This window comes from Coccomyxa subellipsoidea, assembly GCF_000258705.1.
Source record: "Coccomyxa subellipsoidea C-169, whole genome shotgun sequence".
Classification (NCBI taxonomy): domain Eukaryota; kingdom Viridiplantae; phylum Chlorophyta; class Trebouxiophyceae; family Coccomyxaceae; genus Coccomyxa; species Coccomyxa subellipsoidea.
In genome coordinates, this window is record NW_005178039.1 from 1658214 (window position 1) to 1672622 (window position 14409).

General features: G+C 56.8%; 2 protein-coding genes across 2 annotated transcripts; one reads left to right on the forward strand and one right to left on the reverse strand.

The window, feature by feature from the left end:
* Positions 1–10399: 10399 nt before the first annotated feature.
* Positions 10400–12442, forward strand: COCSUDRAFT_61516 (hypothetical protein; the record flags this gene model as incomplete). The annotated part of the gene is made up of 7 exons (XM_005649775.1): positions 10400–10580; positions 10666–10766; positions 10879–10948; positions 11065–11186; positions 11388–11608; positions 11781–12009; positions 12383–12442. 7 exons carry the CDS (start codon positions 10400–10402, stop codon positions 12440–12442), a joined length of 984 nt encoding a protein of 327 aa, XP_005649832.1.
* A 1021-nt stretch (positions 12443–13463) lies between these two features.
* COCSUDRAFT_61517 (hypothetical protein) lies at positions 13464–14273 on the reverse strand (the record flags this gene model as incomplete). Its single annotated transcript, XM_005649776.1, has 3 exons — positions 13464–13511; positions 13615–13740; positions 14250–14273. 3 exons carry the CDS (start codon positions 14271–14273, stop codon positions 13464–13466), a joined length of 198 nt encoding a protein of 65 aa, XP_005649833.1.
* Positions 14274–14409: the final 136 nt, after the last annotated feature.

Sequence of the window (14409 nt, forward strand, 5' to 3'; positions counted from 1 at the left end):
AACTGCTCCCTGGTGATCATCGGGTCGCGTCCGCGAAGCCAGTCGCTGAGCACACCTGCTGTCTGCCGGACGTTGACGGTCGCGAGCCGCCAATCGGCAAGCAGGGCCTTCTTGCAGGAAGACAGGATGCGAGCCGCAACCGCTCCGGGGGTGATCGCCGCCGCATCTGGCTGGTGGCGGCCGCGCTGATATGCTGCCCACAGCTGACAGATTGTAGCGAGCCGCAGGCGATCCCAGAGCTGCCTGAGCTGCCGCGGCGGTCCCCAGATCCTGGTGTCATCGGCGAGAAGAAGGTCGGCGCTGCGCGGTGGCGCGTCGTCTCCGGTCACCGCGGCCCATGTCGCTGCGAACCAGTCCCACACCCCGGCGGCGAGAGGGCAGATGATGAAGACATGGGTGAGTGTGGCCAGCTGACCTGCACAGCTCGGATGCGGGCAAACGTGACCGGCGGGATCGGCGCGGTGGACGTGACGCGCGAAGCCGCCGACGAAGAGCTGGCCATGCAGCAGCCTCCACGCTGTCACGCGCTGCCGCCGGTCCAGATGGGAAGCGTGCACCACTTGCCACACATGAGCCCAAGGTGCTGATGGGTCTGCTGTGACAGCAGCAGCAGGATCAACAGTGACATCTGCTCCCTGTGGCACTGGTGAAGGGCCCGCTGGCGCGCCCGCAGGCCCGCCGCGGTCCCGCAGCGGAACCGGACGTGGTTGCGGCGCAGCCATCCAGATCGCCCAGGAGGAGGGATCAGGCTGCCCTCGAGGCCTCTTGCCTAAGACCTGCGACGCGGTACCAGCAGCTGCAGCCCTGGCCTCCCATCGCGCCTCGAGCGCCCGAAGGCCGCTGCGCTGATCATCTGTGGTATCAGCCCAGATGGCTGGTCGCAGCGGGCCCGCCGGGCTGGCCTCCCCCTTGCTGATCCTGTGAAGCACCTGTCGCCGCGCGGTGGCCTCCCTCACCACAAACTCATGTGCCGGCCGCGTGCCGAGCCCCCAAGCCTGAGGGTCCTGTACCTGGGATCCCCAGAGGCCAAAGAAGTATAGTGTGGGCGGCGGTGGTGGCAGTGGCTCCGGCAGCTGCTGCTCCCACTCCAACTGCTCCCCTGGCTGCTGCTCCACCTGCAGGTGCTGCTCTGGGTGCAGCTGCTCCGCGTGCTGGCGCTGCTGACGTGTGCCGCTGCGTGGATGCCAGGGCCTGGTGATGTCCCAGTGCTGAACCAATGCAGGCTGCGCGGCCGGAGGAAGGAAGGCGTGCATGGCTGCAACGCCTCCGTCCACTGGCACAAGGGCTCCTGTGCTGCTTACTGTGTGGCTGAGAAGGTAGGTGCTACCTTCGGCTGTGCGAGACCAGACGCGGCGATCCGACGGGTCCGGAGATGCGCACCACATAGCGGCCGGTGGCTGCACCTGGATTAGCGCTCTCCAGGCTGCTGGCAAGGCAGCCAGAAGGATGGGCACGCGCTCTCGCACCATCCGAACCGGATGCTCCGGGCCGCGCACGACATCGCGCAGGTGGCTGATCCTGACCAGGCCAAGCCTGGCCCAGTCCTCCCAGGCAAAGGGCTGCCTGACTGCATCCGTGAGCTCCCTGTTGAAGAACAGTGGCTCACCCATGACTGCGTCGTAGCCGATCGCTTCCGGCTTCCGCAGGTGATGGGGCCGCAGCTGCTGGTAGGCATGCAGGTACTGCCGTACGCGCTGCGGGGCCTCCACATGCTTCGCTGCAAAGGTGGAGAAGAGCAGGAATCTTCCCAGCTGCCAGATGTGCTGCCGCCGCGCTGACACCGTGCCGGGTTCCTGCGCTGCCAGCCAGGCTGTGCTCCTGTACAGCCAGTGGTCGAAGTAGGCCTTCCAGGCCAGCTGTTCCGGCTCCAACAGCCTGCCCACCACCTTGGCCTGGAGAGCCAGGATCTGGGCCTTGATGTCCACCAGCGCGATGCCGCCGTGTGCGGCCGCGCGGAAGCAGACGTCCTTGCTTGGGAACAGCGCCGCCGCTGCGCCAGGGGTCACCGGCCGGTTCGCCGCGACGAAAGTGTGGATGGCTCTGCAGAGCCTCTGTAGCAAGTCTTGTGGCACCGGTATGAAGGTGGCATGGTAGGTGACCATGGAGGCCAGCACCTGTTTTGCGACGTACGCTCGGCCCAGCAGGCTGAGTCTGAAGCCGGACCAGCGGGCGATGCGGGCCTCCACCTTCTCAATGATGGCTGTGTATAGGGCTGTGGCAGCTGCAGCTGGCTGGGTGGACAAGGGAATGCCCAGGTGCTTGACGCCGTCGCTCGAAGCCGCGAAGGTGACCCCCGTGACTGGATCGGGCCCGGCGAGATGGCTGAGGCTGCCAAGCCCTAGGGCCTGGCTCTTGCTGCGCTGCAGCCTGGCTCCTGTGGCTGCGCAGTGGAGGCCCACGCTGGCCCCCAGCACGATCTGAGCATCCCGGGGAGTCCGCGCGTGCACGCTGGTGTCGTCCGCATGCTGGTGCATGACTGGTGCTGGCTCCCCTGAAGGCAGTCTGATGGGCTGGAAAGCTAGCTGGCCTGCAAGCATCCTGGCATGCGCGGCCATCGGCTGCGCGGCAAGCACAAACAGCAGCGGCGAGAGGGGGCTTCCCTGGAAGACGCCGGCGGCCACCGGGAAGGCATCGGTGTGCCAGCCGTTGAAGGCCACTCGCGCGGTCGTGCCGGAGTGCAGAATGTGCACCCACCGCTGCACACCGGGCCCGAAGCCCACCGCAGCCATGCACCGCTCAATCCAGGCCCTGTCAAGGCGATCGAAGGCCTTCTCGAAGTCCAGGAAGACCTGCACGCCTGGCTGGTGTGTGGCCTCCAGGTAGCTGATCTCCTCCAGGTGTGCCAGCACGTTGTCCCCCGCCCAGCGCTTAGGCAGGAAGCCTGTCTGTGTGGCATCCACCACCTGATTCAGCAGCGGCCCGATCCGGCTGGCGATCGCCCGCGCCGCGAGCTTGTAGTCGGTGTTGAGCAACGTGATGGGCCTGTAGCTGGCTAGAGACTCCCTGTCTGCCCCCTTCCCCTTGTACAAGAGAGTGATACGCCCCTGCGTCAGCGGTGGCGGCAGCGCCGCTTCCCCGCCGCCGCCGAAAGCTTCCTGCAGCATCCCTGCCAGCTCCAGCCCTACCACAGGCCAGAAGCGCAGGTAGAACTCATATGGCAGGCCATCCAAGCCCGGTGCCTTGCCGCGCGGCAGGCTCCGGAGGGCAGTCTCCAGCTCTGCGACCGACACGCTGCCATCACCGCGCTCTCCTTCTGCCGCTGCAGCTGCCTGAGGGGACAAACGCTTGTCCACTGCCTGCAGCAGCTCATCCTGGGCTGCCAGCGACACCGGCTGCGCCGCGAAGAGGCCTGCCGCTTCGTCGCCACTGTAGTACTCCCGCAGCACCGCGCCGCCCCGATCTCTGCCGGCTGGGTGATCCAGGACAACCCGTGGGCTGTCAGGGGCTGGACCTGTCCTGAGGGCCATCAACTCTGTGCGGCCCTGCCGCTCCCGGGCCAGGTGGTGGAACCAGAAGGTGGACTGCTCACCGTAGAACTGCCATACGATCCCAGCCTGGAGTGCTGCCCCCTTAGCTGCCTCCACATTGAGGCCCTGCAGAAGCTGGTGGGCATCCTGCCACGCCAGAAGGGTGTCTGGTGCGGGCCGCCGGGTGAACGCCGCGAGCGCTGCGCGGCTGTCAGACTCCAGAGCCCGCTGAGAGGCCCGGCGCTCCGCTGCGAGAGCCCAGGAACGCTGCATGGCCATATCTTTGACCTGCCACTTCAACTCCACCCACCTGCTGCCCTGCGTGACGCCCTCTCCGAGCGGGTGTGCGGCAAGATACTCCGGAATCGCTGCCGTAACGCGATCGCAGAACGGCTGATCGTCCAGAAGATGAAGGGGCAGCCTCCAGGCTGCAGAGCCATACAGTGTGCTGGCTGGAGCTGTAAGGCTCAGGCTGACCCCCAGGTGGTCTCCTGGATAACCAAGAACCTGCCCGATCGCTCGCGGCTCCCGGCTGACCCGCGCCCGCAGCGTCTCCGAGACCAGCCAGCGGTCGAGCCGGGCAGCTGACTGACCTGTGGTGGCAACGTGGGTGAAGGCACGACTGCTGGGGTTGAGGTCACGCCAGACATCGTAGAGCTGATGCTCAGTCTCCACGAGCCGCAGGCCGGTCCAATATCCATGCGTCCGCTGACCGGGCTGCCCGGCGGCCATGTCCTGCTGGCCTGCAATGCAGTTGAAGTCCCCTCCCACCAGAAGGCAACGTGCTGCTGGAAGGCTGGGCAGCAGCTCCTGTGTATAATACTGCTGTCGCTCCGCTGCGGCCGCAGGCGCGTACACGGAAGCTACCGTGTAGGGCTGGCCACAATAAGTGAAGTCCACTAGTAGGGTGCGTCCGGTGGTGCTGCAGTGACGCACCGTGATGGCTGCTGTGGAGGCTGTGGGTCTTAGTAAGACCGCTACGCCGCGTGACTGGGAGGTGAAGTGGCACCAAAATGCGGGCCCGCTCCAATTGCAGCGAAGCCCGGCAGGCCCCTCCTGCGCCCATGCTGTCCCCTCCTCTGTAGAGCTGTGGTGGGTCTCCTGAAGGAGGATGATGTCCCACCTGTCGCGCTCCAGAAGGTTGAAGAGGCAGCGCCTCTTGTCTCTGTCCCTGAGGCCGTTGACGTTGAGGCTGAGAAGGCGCAGTGAGGGCGATCGGGAGCGAGTCATGGCTGCGAGGGCCGCCGTGCCGGCGGGCCCCCACTGCGAATGCTCCTGGAAATCCTGTGCTCTACCCGCTGCCGCTCCTGCTGTTGCCCCTGCTGCTGTAGCCACCACTCTGTAGGCTGATGCCGCGTACGCGCTGAGCGCCACGGAGCCGGCAGCCCCGCTAGTGCGACCTGCGCCGCACGCTGCGCTGCGCGCGCTGCGGCTGCTCGCGACTCAAAGCCCGGCGGGACGGTGGGTCTCCCCTGCTGACGTGCAATGGGTGCTGCTGGGACCTCTGCCGGCTGCGCTAGGTCCTCCGGTGTCAGAGCCGGCAAGCCGTACGAGTCGTCCGGCAAGCTGTCTGCTCCATGGATGCGACGCAGAGCATCGCAGAGGAGCTGGTGCCGCAGCTCCCTATCTGCTGGTGCATCCCCTCCCGACACGAGCGCGAGTGGTGCATCGCTGTGCAGCCGGCGAATCGCTGCCGCGCTGTCTGCGGGGGAGAAGTGTGTATGCCCTGCCAGCCACTCCAGGCACTCCTCAATACGCTCAACCGGGACGCCGCTGAGGTCCAGGTGCGGAGGGCGACGGTGAGCCGTCTGGGGTGGATCCTCGGTGTGAGGCAGATCCCAATCCATGGGGGTGGCTGCACCTTTATCGCGCACGCGCGATATCCTGCGTCGCAACTCTCGCTGCGGCACCGAGTATGCCTGTGTCTCCCACTCCATCGGTACCGGCGGCGGTGGCGGCGGCGGCGTGTCTTCCTCCATGTCTGTCAGTGCCTGTCTAGCAGCAGGGAAGACCTGTGCACTTCGCGGAGGGGTGCAGTCCATCGGAGTAAGCGGCTGCGTGTCTCCAGCGGGGCGAAAACGCGGGCCTAATCGCGCTACACTGATGGAGCCAGACGCACCCAGGCCAGAGCGGTCGCCACCGGGCGCGCGGCTGGCTTGTACGCGGGCCTCCAGCTGCTGCAACTGGGCACTGGGTGCTGGCTGTGTCCGCTGCGCCGCGGCTGCGGTGCGCGTGTGGGCCTGCGCAGCGCGCTGCCGCTGACGGATCGGTCGAGGCCCTGAGCGGCGCGACGGCTCCGGAGCTAAGCGCTGCGACTGGAAGGAGGATGGCTGGCTGGGCTGCCGCAGCTGCCCCGGCCGCGTGATATTGATCCGGGTGTCACCGTCGATGAAGAACCGCTTTGGTAAGCGGCCCAAGTGCCGGTCCTCATCCGGCGTCTGGATGTATGCAAGGCACGCATTCCCGTTGCCGACGCCATGGGTGCCCACTGCCAACGGTCCTGGCAGGTCGCCGAGGAATTCGCCGCGAACAACGTATGTGTCCCTGGGGCAGCCAGCACAGTCCAGAAGGGTCTGAGTGAGACCCTTTCTGCAGTACTCGTACGGCAGCCCGTGGATGATGATGCAGGTGTGCTGGCAGTGGAACCGCCCAGCAGTGAGTTGCACCGGCACCGCTACGTCTCCGCTGCCCGGCACTGCACGCAGCCGGACAAGCTGGTCCTCCGCTGCCGCATGCCGCGCCGCAGCTGCTGCCGGGACCGTGTCAAACCAGAGCTCCACGCAGCTGTCAGCTGCGCCGGGCGATCCTCGCTGCTTGACTCCCCCGACATGCGGCGCGAAGTGAGCAATTACTCCTCTGGTGACCTTTAGCTCCAGCTGCATGCGCTCCGGGCTGCCATAAGGAACCTCCTCCTGCAGCTCAAGCTGGCCCAAGGCAGCCAGTAGGAGTGGCTCGCTGTCCCCCCACCGGTCTGGCCGCGGCCGGAGAAGCCTTGGCCGGGGAGTGCTCAATGCATGGGCATCCAGGGCTCTCTGAGGCTCCAACTGCCATGACTTGACAGTCTGCATCGTGCTGATCAGGCTGGCCAGGTGGGGGACCCAAGTTGCTGGGCAACTGCTGCTGCTGCTGCTGTGCTCCTCTCTACTACCTTGTGCTCCCCTGTGCTGATTGCTCCTGCTGATTAGCTCTTTAGGGCGTCCACCGTCCGCCGAGGAGGTCTTGGGGCCTTGTTCAAGAGCTGTGGCAGCTCCCTACTAAAGGCCTTGAAAACCCCTCGGGAAGCCTACAAAAGAGGCTCGTGTGACCTTTCCCCTGCCCCTATTTCCTCCCCGCACTCTTCCTCCCTTGTGACACTTCCCTCCTGCCCCTGAACCCTGTTTAGCTACCACTGGTTGTCAGTATGTGGAATGGTTTGGTGGTTGAAATGCATAAAGTACAGGCACAACTGTTTCAAGAATTCAGGAGAACAACATCGAATCCCATAATATATGTCCCGCAGCGAGTAACCATGGGGATAGTGGAAAAGTGTTAGTCGCTAGTGTAGAGTGAGGAAGGTGGCTGTGCGCATCTGGTCCAGTGGAGACGGGTAACATTCGCGTAAAATATGTATATATATTGTCGATGATGATAGTGGCTGAAAATAAGCTACATTGGAGGCTATCCGGACGTGTGAGCTCGCGGGATGGCAACAGTGTCGTGGTCGAAATGAGTAAATACGCACAAAAGTAGGCAAGTGGGGTATCGATCGAAAGCTGTGAACATTCTCTACACAATGCAAGTGAGAAACTTGAAGATGCTGGTGTATCGGTGGAGAAATCGTGTGAAATCGATGTGATGCAATCTTTCCCGTAGCAGTGACTCTCTGTGACTGTGTGCAATTTGGGGCAAGAAGGAAAGAGTGCATAGTGATACAGTCCTACCGGTACAGTGTTGGAGCACTAATCAGACTATGCTTGTGCTCAGGTTTCCAGCTTAGTCAAATCCCCAGCATTAGAGATAAATTGTATTTCTCTCTGGATGGCATCAGAATAACGTCACCAACACCCAAATTGATGACATGCTGGCGCACCATTACTTTGAATATGCTACAGTCTGCTGGAGCTTAATTCCCAATGAACGGGAGCATGCTGGTCCACAGGAATGGACCAATAGTCTTTTTCTGCAGATAGAGAAGGTGATGGCCTGATGTTCAGGCCCTAATCAGCGGCCTCATGTGTTCACTGGCTTGAATGAAGTAGCAGGCTGGATGAGCAGGTGGTAATTGTTGGACAAGGACGTATCGGATCAGGGTACCAATCTGTCTCTAAATGAGAGCGCAGCGGTCATTGATTCATAGCAAAAATTTTATTTGTGCAGCAAAGCTTTCTGATCCTTGTCCTCTTTGAAGCACTCAGGTCGTCTATAGACAGAGGAAGTGACAGGCGGGCAGTCTGCAAATTTGTCCGAGATGCCCAGCAGCCTTATCTAGTTGCACTGCCTTGAAAATTACAATGCCGCACCCTTGAAAGTTACATCGCCGCACCTCTACCTGGACCTCCCACCATATATTCCTCACCACAAGTAGCCTGCGATCTGCCGTCCTACTAGGCTTAAAAAAGTACAAAGGGACTTTTCCTTTGGCTTGAACATGAGATCAGGGGGCCAACTGCATGGCATTACCTGTTAAATGCGCATGGCAAATCAGTAAAGAGTATATTGGCCGTCTTTCATCTGCATCCAAAGTATTCGATAATCAGCAACGCATTTGCATGTTTGTCAAAGTGTCTGTGGAAATGCACTACCTGGGCTTTGTGAGATGTCTAAATGCGGCAAAAAAAAAATTGCACTGGATGCTTTCCCTTGTCGAGTAGGACACAATTGATCACCTAGCGTCCTTGACCTTTGGCAGCCTTCCACTGCATCAGTAGGTTTCATCTTGATTCGCATCACCTGATCTCATGTAGTCAAATTTTTTGCGGTATCATCAAGCATGGAGCTGCTATTACAGCCTCTGCAGATTTTTCTGCAGATGCAGAGTGTTGTTATCAGTCTATAATATTACTGTGTTTGCCATAATTCCCTCGATGCTAACCCTTGCCATACATTTTCAGGGGCAACGAAAGCGAGTAATACCATACCAGGTGAACAAAAACAGTTGTTTTACATATAAGGGAAGCATGCAGCTTGGGAATGTACTGTAGCACTCTGAATGCACAATGTAACAATGAGAAAATTTTGACTTTTAGCTGAAGAATCGTGTCGTCTTCTCAAAAGCCCAATCATAAAGAAAGAAAGACAAAGATGAATGGAAGAAAATACCTGTGCTGCAGGTGCTGCGATGGTCTTGTCGCCAAATCAACCCAGAACTTTGCAAATTGGATGCAGAACGGACTGGGCATTGGAGACGCTCAAGGCCATTCTGACCGCTGAGGACAATCACCTGAGGTACCGGCCGCAGTCACTTGCAGGTGCAGGACTGGACGTCATCCCCCCTACAGCACAGCACAACTATGATGTGACATCTGAAATTTAAATGACTGCCCACCAGATTGAGGGCGGCCTCTCGATTGATCAATCGAGGGACCGTCAGTATTTGGCCAGCAGCCGCGGTAATTCCAGCTCCAATAAAGCTTTCTTGCAGGATCTTTTCAGGGCTGCTGCACCCAAGACAATCCAGAAAATCTGCATGCTCGTCAGCAAAGCTGGCTCAGCATCATCTGCAGGCGCCTGCGGGAGCCTCCCTGAGGGCACTGTGGTCATAAAAATTACCAACACAATAATGCCTTGACAGACATCCATTACTCGTAAAGCCATGAAGATGGTCAACACTTTCTCTGCGCTCTCACCTTACAGAATAGGGTGATGCTGGTACTACCATTCTGAGCGACAAGGTAGCGGTGCAAGAGATCCCGAGGCCGTGTTCCTGCACAGGTGTGATACAATGGCAGGGGGTGCTCCCGGATGCCAATTTGTACCTAACGATATCAATGTGGTGATCACAGTTGAAGAATGCCCCAACATGTGCGCGACACTTTCAGCAAGTGACCAGCAGAGACAGCAGCGCGTCTGATGATGATGCTATGGTTTGACACTGCTTCTCTCCAGGAGGCTATAATCGTTTACGAGTTGAGGTCTCCAAGAGAACGAAGTGCGAGTCTTTGAGGTGCACGTCGCTTGCCCAAGAGTTCCTACCTCTGCAGATCTCCCATGCAGATCAGAACTGTGAATTTGAAAGGTCAATGTACTCCAGTGCATTTGACTTCTAGAACCTCATTACTGTCCAACCTGCATCGAAAGCGTTGTCCAAGAGCTCTTGCTCAGTGTACCGTTGAATGGCATCTATGTGGGTATTCCGGCTGTGCTCGGCAGTATCACTTCATCGGTAATGGCATGGTGCGCCTATCTCTGCTTGCATTGCTCACAAGTCTAAGAGGATCCCTTCATTAGGGACAATCTTCGAGATCTTAGTGCAGGACACCAAGATCATCATACACCCCTCTCATTTTGGGATGCTAGCGGAAGTATTTGGAAGATTACAGCGCTGTAAGGAGAAAAATGTGTGTTTCCGCCTGTATTGTTGACTGAATGTTGAAAGGATCTGTACTTCCCAACACAGCACTCCAAGAAAGAAGCTTCCTTCAGCTTCCTACGAAGGAGCCTTAACGTTCCTAGGAATGTTCCTAAATAGGATCTATTCTCCAGAGCAGTCGACAAGCAGTCGACCTACCAGCCGTCTCGCCTAAACTGCATCATGCTTCATGACCGTCTGCGAGTTCCACTAACCAAGCGAATATTTCGGGAGGGATTGGAGAAAGCGATCATCAGACATGGGTAGAAGAAAGCCCTTCATTGACAAGAGGAATGCAACAACATATAGTCTCCTCTACGGCGACGAGGATCAACAGCCTCAAGCAAGCAATCAAGAACAATCAAAGGATGCGATTCCACCGCAGATGGGAAGGGGCTTTTTCCCCTTTCCACCCGAAGAAGTCACTTGGGACTTGTCAGAGAATAAAAGGAAGGAGATTGTAGAGCTGGGCCTGCCAGACGATGGCTATGATTACCTTCAACACTTGAAGGATCCGGCTGCAAACGTTTCCTCGTCCGATAACGCAAGCGCCCCAGCGGCAGAGGGTGAGCTCCTCTGCAAGCCAACCTCTTTCGTACTTGCCTTATTCTTCAGGAAAGGTCACAAAGTGAAGACCCGTGCTGTCTTCAGGTCCCAGAGTGTTTCTGCCAGCGCCCTTTGTGGAGCCTCCACCCGAGGACGTAAAGTATGTGGACGCCCGCACGCTACCACAGCAGACAGCGACAGCTGATGTAAGCCAGTGCATATCCTGGGCTGGATGAGCATTACCAAAGTATGCGGCCAACTGCAGATTAGAAAGTACCCATGCTGAAAGCTACTGCCAAAGGATTGCTTGCTGTGCAGGTTGATATTCTGCAGGTGCTTGGAGGGGTGGCCCCGTTTGCGCGAGACCTTGATGAGCAACCTTCCAATAGTGAGCTTTCTTGCTTCCCTCGGCACTACCATTGTTGTGAAGGTTGTTGTCGTTCTGGATGCTGGACTCCTCCGGAAAATCAGTGAGGCAATTTCTCACATACATCTGCTGCTCAGGGGCCAATGACGTAGATGCTCTCAATGAGATCATGAGGGAGTTGGAGAACGCGGATGATGATGCAGATGATGGCGGCTCTGGTGATCTATTGGATGACTTTGTCTCCACAGCTGCAGCCCAAGTATGGTTTGCTGGTCAGAAATGCACTAGTTTTCAGTTTCCTGCACACATATTGCAGACTTGCAGGCAATCCCCAAACAGAAACGGGGGCAGCTAACTCTCACTCCTCCCTTTGTGCATCAAGGCCCTTTCATGCCTTCTCAGCCGTATCAGTAGTGCTCAAAAGTGGGTGTAGTCATGACAGGGACATGCTCCGTGCCAGGTGACTTCCAGCAACCTTAGCACAGCCAGGGGCTCGGGTCATGGAGCTCTTTCCTTCATCGAGGAGGAAGAAGAGCTGTCAGGACAGTCCGAGGGCAGTCAGGGCACAGATGATGATGAGCTCGAAAGCAGGCTGGGACGGGGGTATGTTGGATCGATTGCCTCCACCTACTGGCGACCTGAGCGCACAGATCGTGGAGGCCTTGCCACCCTGGATGAAAGGTTGCTGCTCCCTTTCTTGTTGATTCCACGTCCTGGCTGCCCAAAGATGTTCAACCTTCACTTCAGTATTTCCACAGCCCCACTCATGCTTTGACCGTTTATAACAGCTGTGCATGTGCTTCTGTGATCTCTGTTGGGCAATGCACCTGGATGACAAATTTGTCTGATGCAGGTTTGAACAGCTTGCGCTGGAGTATGATTCAGACGAGCTTGGGGAACTAGATGATATTGAGGGCGGCGGAGCTGGACTTGAGGTCTTTGGAAGTCTTCTGGAGAAGAGTATGGGAGAGCAGGCCTCCAGGGTGCCGGTCATTGATGGCGCTCATCCTGCCCAAGGTCCTACGCATGCTGCCAAGGCCCTGGACCGGCATGATGATGATGCAAGGATTGCAGTGGAAAAGGTGAAGGGGGAGATTTTGTTGTTCTTGATTGTCTGCATTACTTTCCAATCTCCAACCAACTCCATTAAGGTCACACTTTTCGATGCAGGCACGGGAGCTGCTCCACGCCAACATGCTTGATGAACAAACCGTCGTCCCTGTTGCTCATGGAAGCAGTGAGGGGATGCTGAACACCCGTGCGTGGGATTGCGAGAGCGTCTTGACCACGCACACCAATTTGGACAACCACCCCAGCATCCTTGGGGAGCCTGTAACATCCAGGTAAGTTCAGGTCTCACTGCATGTCGTTGTGCCTTGGCTGCTCCTTCCTACTCACTGTAGCCTGGCATCCACCTTGCCCTGATCTGGATTTCATGAGCCTTTCACTACGCAGGAGACGCTCGCACAGAACATCTGCCGCAGAAGAGACAGCGGTGCCTCTGCGGGGTCCTGAACGCTCTTCTTCAAGAGAGGAAGAGGGCACTGGCCAGGTTGAGGCTCCCGTAGCAGGTGGACAAAGCATGCAGAGAAGGAAAGGGGAAACTCCTGAAGAGAAAAAGCAGCGGAAGGAACAGGTGAAGCTGGCAAAGGTGTGTACAGACATCTCCTCTTGGTGACTGCCATGCTCACTGTTTGCGCGGTTTTATTTTCTTTTCAGCCTTTGACCTTGACAGTTGCTCCAGGAGGACAGTCCTTGCTCGTGTTATTATTGGTCATTATGACAGACTCTCACATCGCGTATTTTGTCACGCAGAAAGAAGCCAGAGTGATCAAGAAAGACACAAAGACCATGCACAAAATCAGCAGATGTAGGGCCGCTGCAAATGTCGGTCCATCCCAGCGGATTGTGCCTTTGTCTTCATGATCATGCAGATTTCGAAGAAACTGTCAGATTCAAGTGCACAACACAAGGTTGGGCAGCAGCAATGCATGTATTGTGTGTATTCAAGGCAAATTTACCTCTCAAGACATGCTGGATGTCTTTTTCTCTAGAGATCTCTCATGTCAGGGACACATCCGATAGTTGCCTTACATCTCAGTGAGGTTTCAAGAGTGCTAGCTAGCAGTCTTGCAATTTGCTTGCAGTTGCAATGTAGAAACTGCAGGACCTTTGTGAGTGTAGATGAGCACATTTGTGTGCAGAGGTGAAAGCAGCGCATTAATTGTCAAATCTCAAATAATAGTTTAGCGGCCTCAGCTGTCTAGCAGATCTGAGAAGGTACAATATCAGGCAGAATTGGAGAAAAGAAAGTTGAAAAGGTCGAATGTGCAAGGTCTTTGCATATGCACATTGTTGCAAATACAGATTTTGGCCGCAGTGGTGCTGAACAGTTGTTGAGTTGCAGGTCATCCACCACTGTCAGGAGCACCTAAAATTTTCACTGTCACACAGTGAACCTTTCTGACCTGTGCAGCTATATATAGTTCGTCAGATCATCCTGGTAGCTGCAGCAATCATAGTGCCTGGAAGCATTTCAGCAGTCCTCTGCTGCTTTCTTCTTCTTCTTCTTCTTTTTCAAGTCCTGCACATACATCACAGCAAATCTCCCAGAGCTAGCATGCAGATGTGTCTGAAGCTCTCAGAGCAAGAAGAACGAACGGGACCTCTCCAAAGTCAAGACCTACTTTGTTCTCAGGGGATCTGGAGCTGTGCCGCTTTTTTGACTTCTTGATTTTGTCCTTGTCCTTCTTCTTCTTCTTCTTTTTCACCTTCTCCTCAACCTCCCGCGACTCCTGTGCGTCCTTTGCTGCCTGCCAGGGCGCGCACCCCACAAGAGCAAGCACAAAGCCAGTCAGCACATCTCCATTCACATTGCGTAACAATATGTAGGTAATGCCATACACTCTGACCATCAGAAAGAGTCCCCAGGTTAACAGCTCTCAGTGTGCATCCAAAGGGCCTTGACAAACCCCCAATTTTGCTGCTTGTTCTAGTCTCTCTGCCCAATCAACTCTCTTTGAACTCCGTTCGACTTTCTTTTGAACCTGCGGTGCTGGCAAGAAGGCTCAGGCGACTAGATAGGCACTCACAAGCCAATCAGCACGGGGTTCTGGCCAAGTAATTCTAGCATTTCAGAAATGATTGCAGGTGCTACTGCACATTGAAACATCTCACCTTTTGTGCTATTTCCTTCGCCCACTCCTGTTTGGTCTCCTCTGAGACCTGTATCATGAAGTACGCATTGGACCTAGTCAGCAAATAAATTGGTGCAAGGCCGACATCATATCCATGCTTTGTTTCACGCCAATAGAACCTGTACCTTGGGAACGTTGGCGCCCTGCATTCTGCAATAATCGAACTTCGCGATTCAACAGATTCTAGTAACCAGTTCCTGTGCTGAGAAAGTGACCGAACGTACATGGAAATATTCTGTTAAAGAGATTGATATTACGGATTCCCAAAGAAGTCTTGGAAATGAA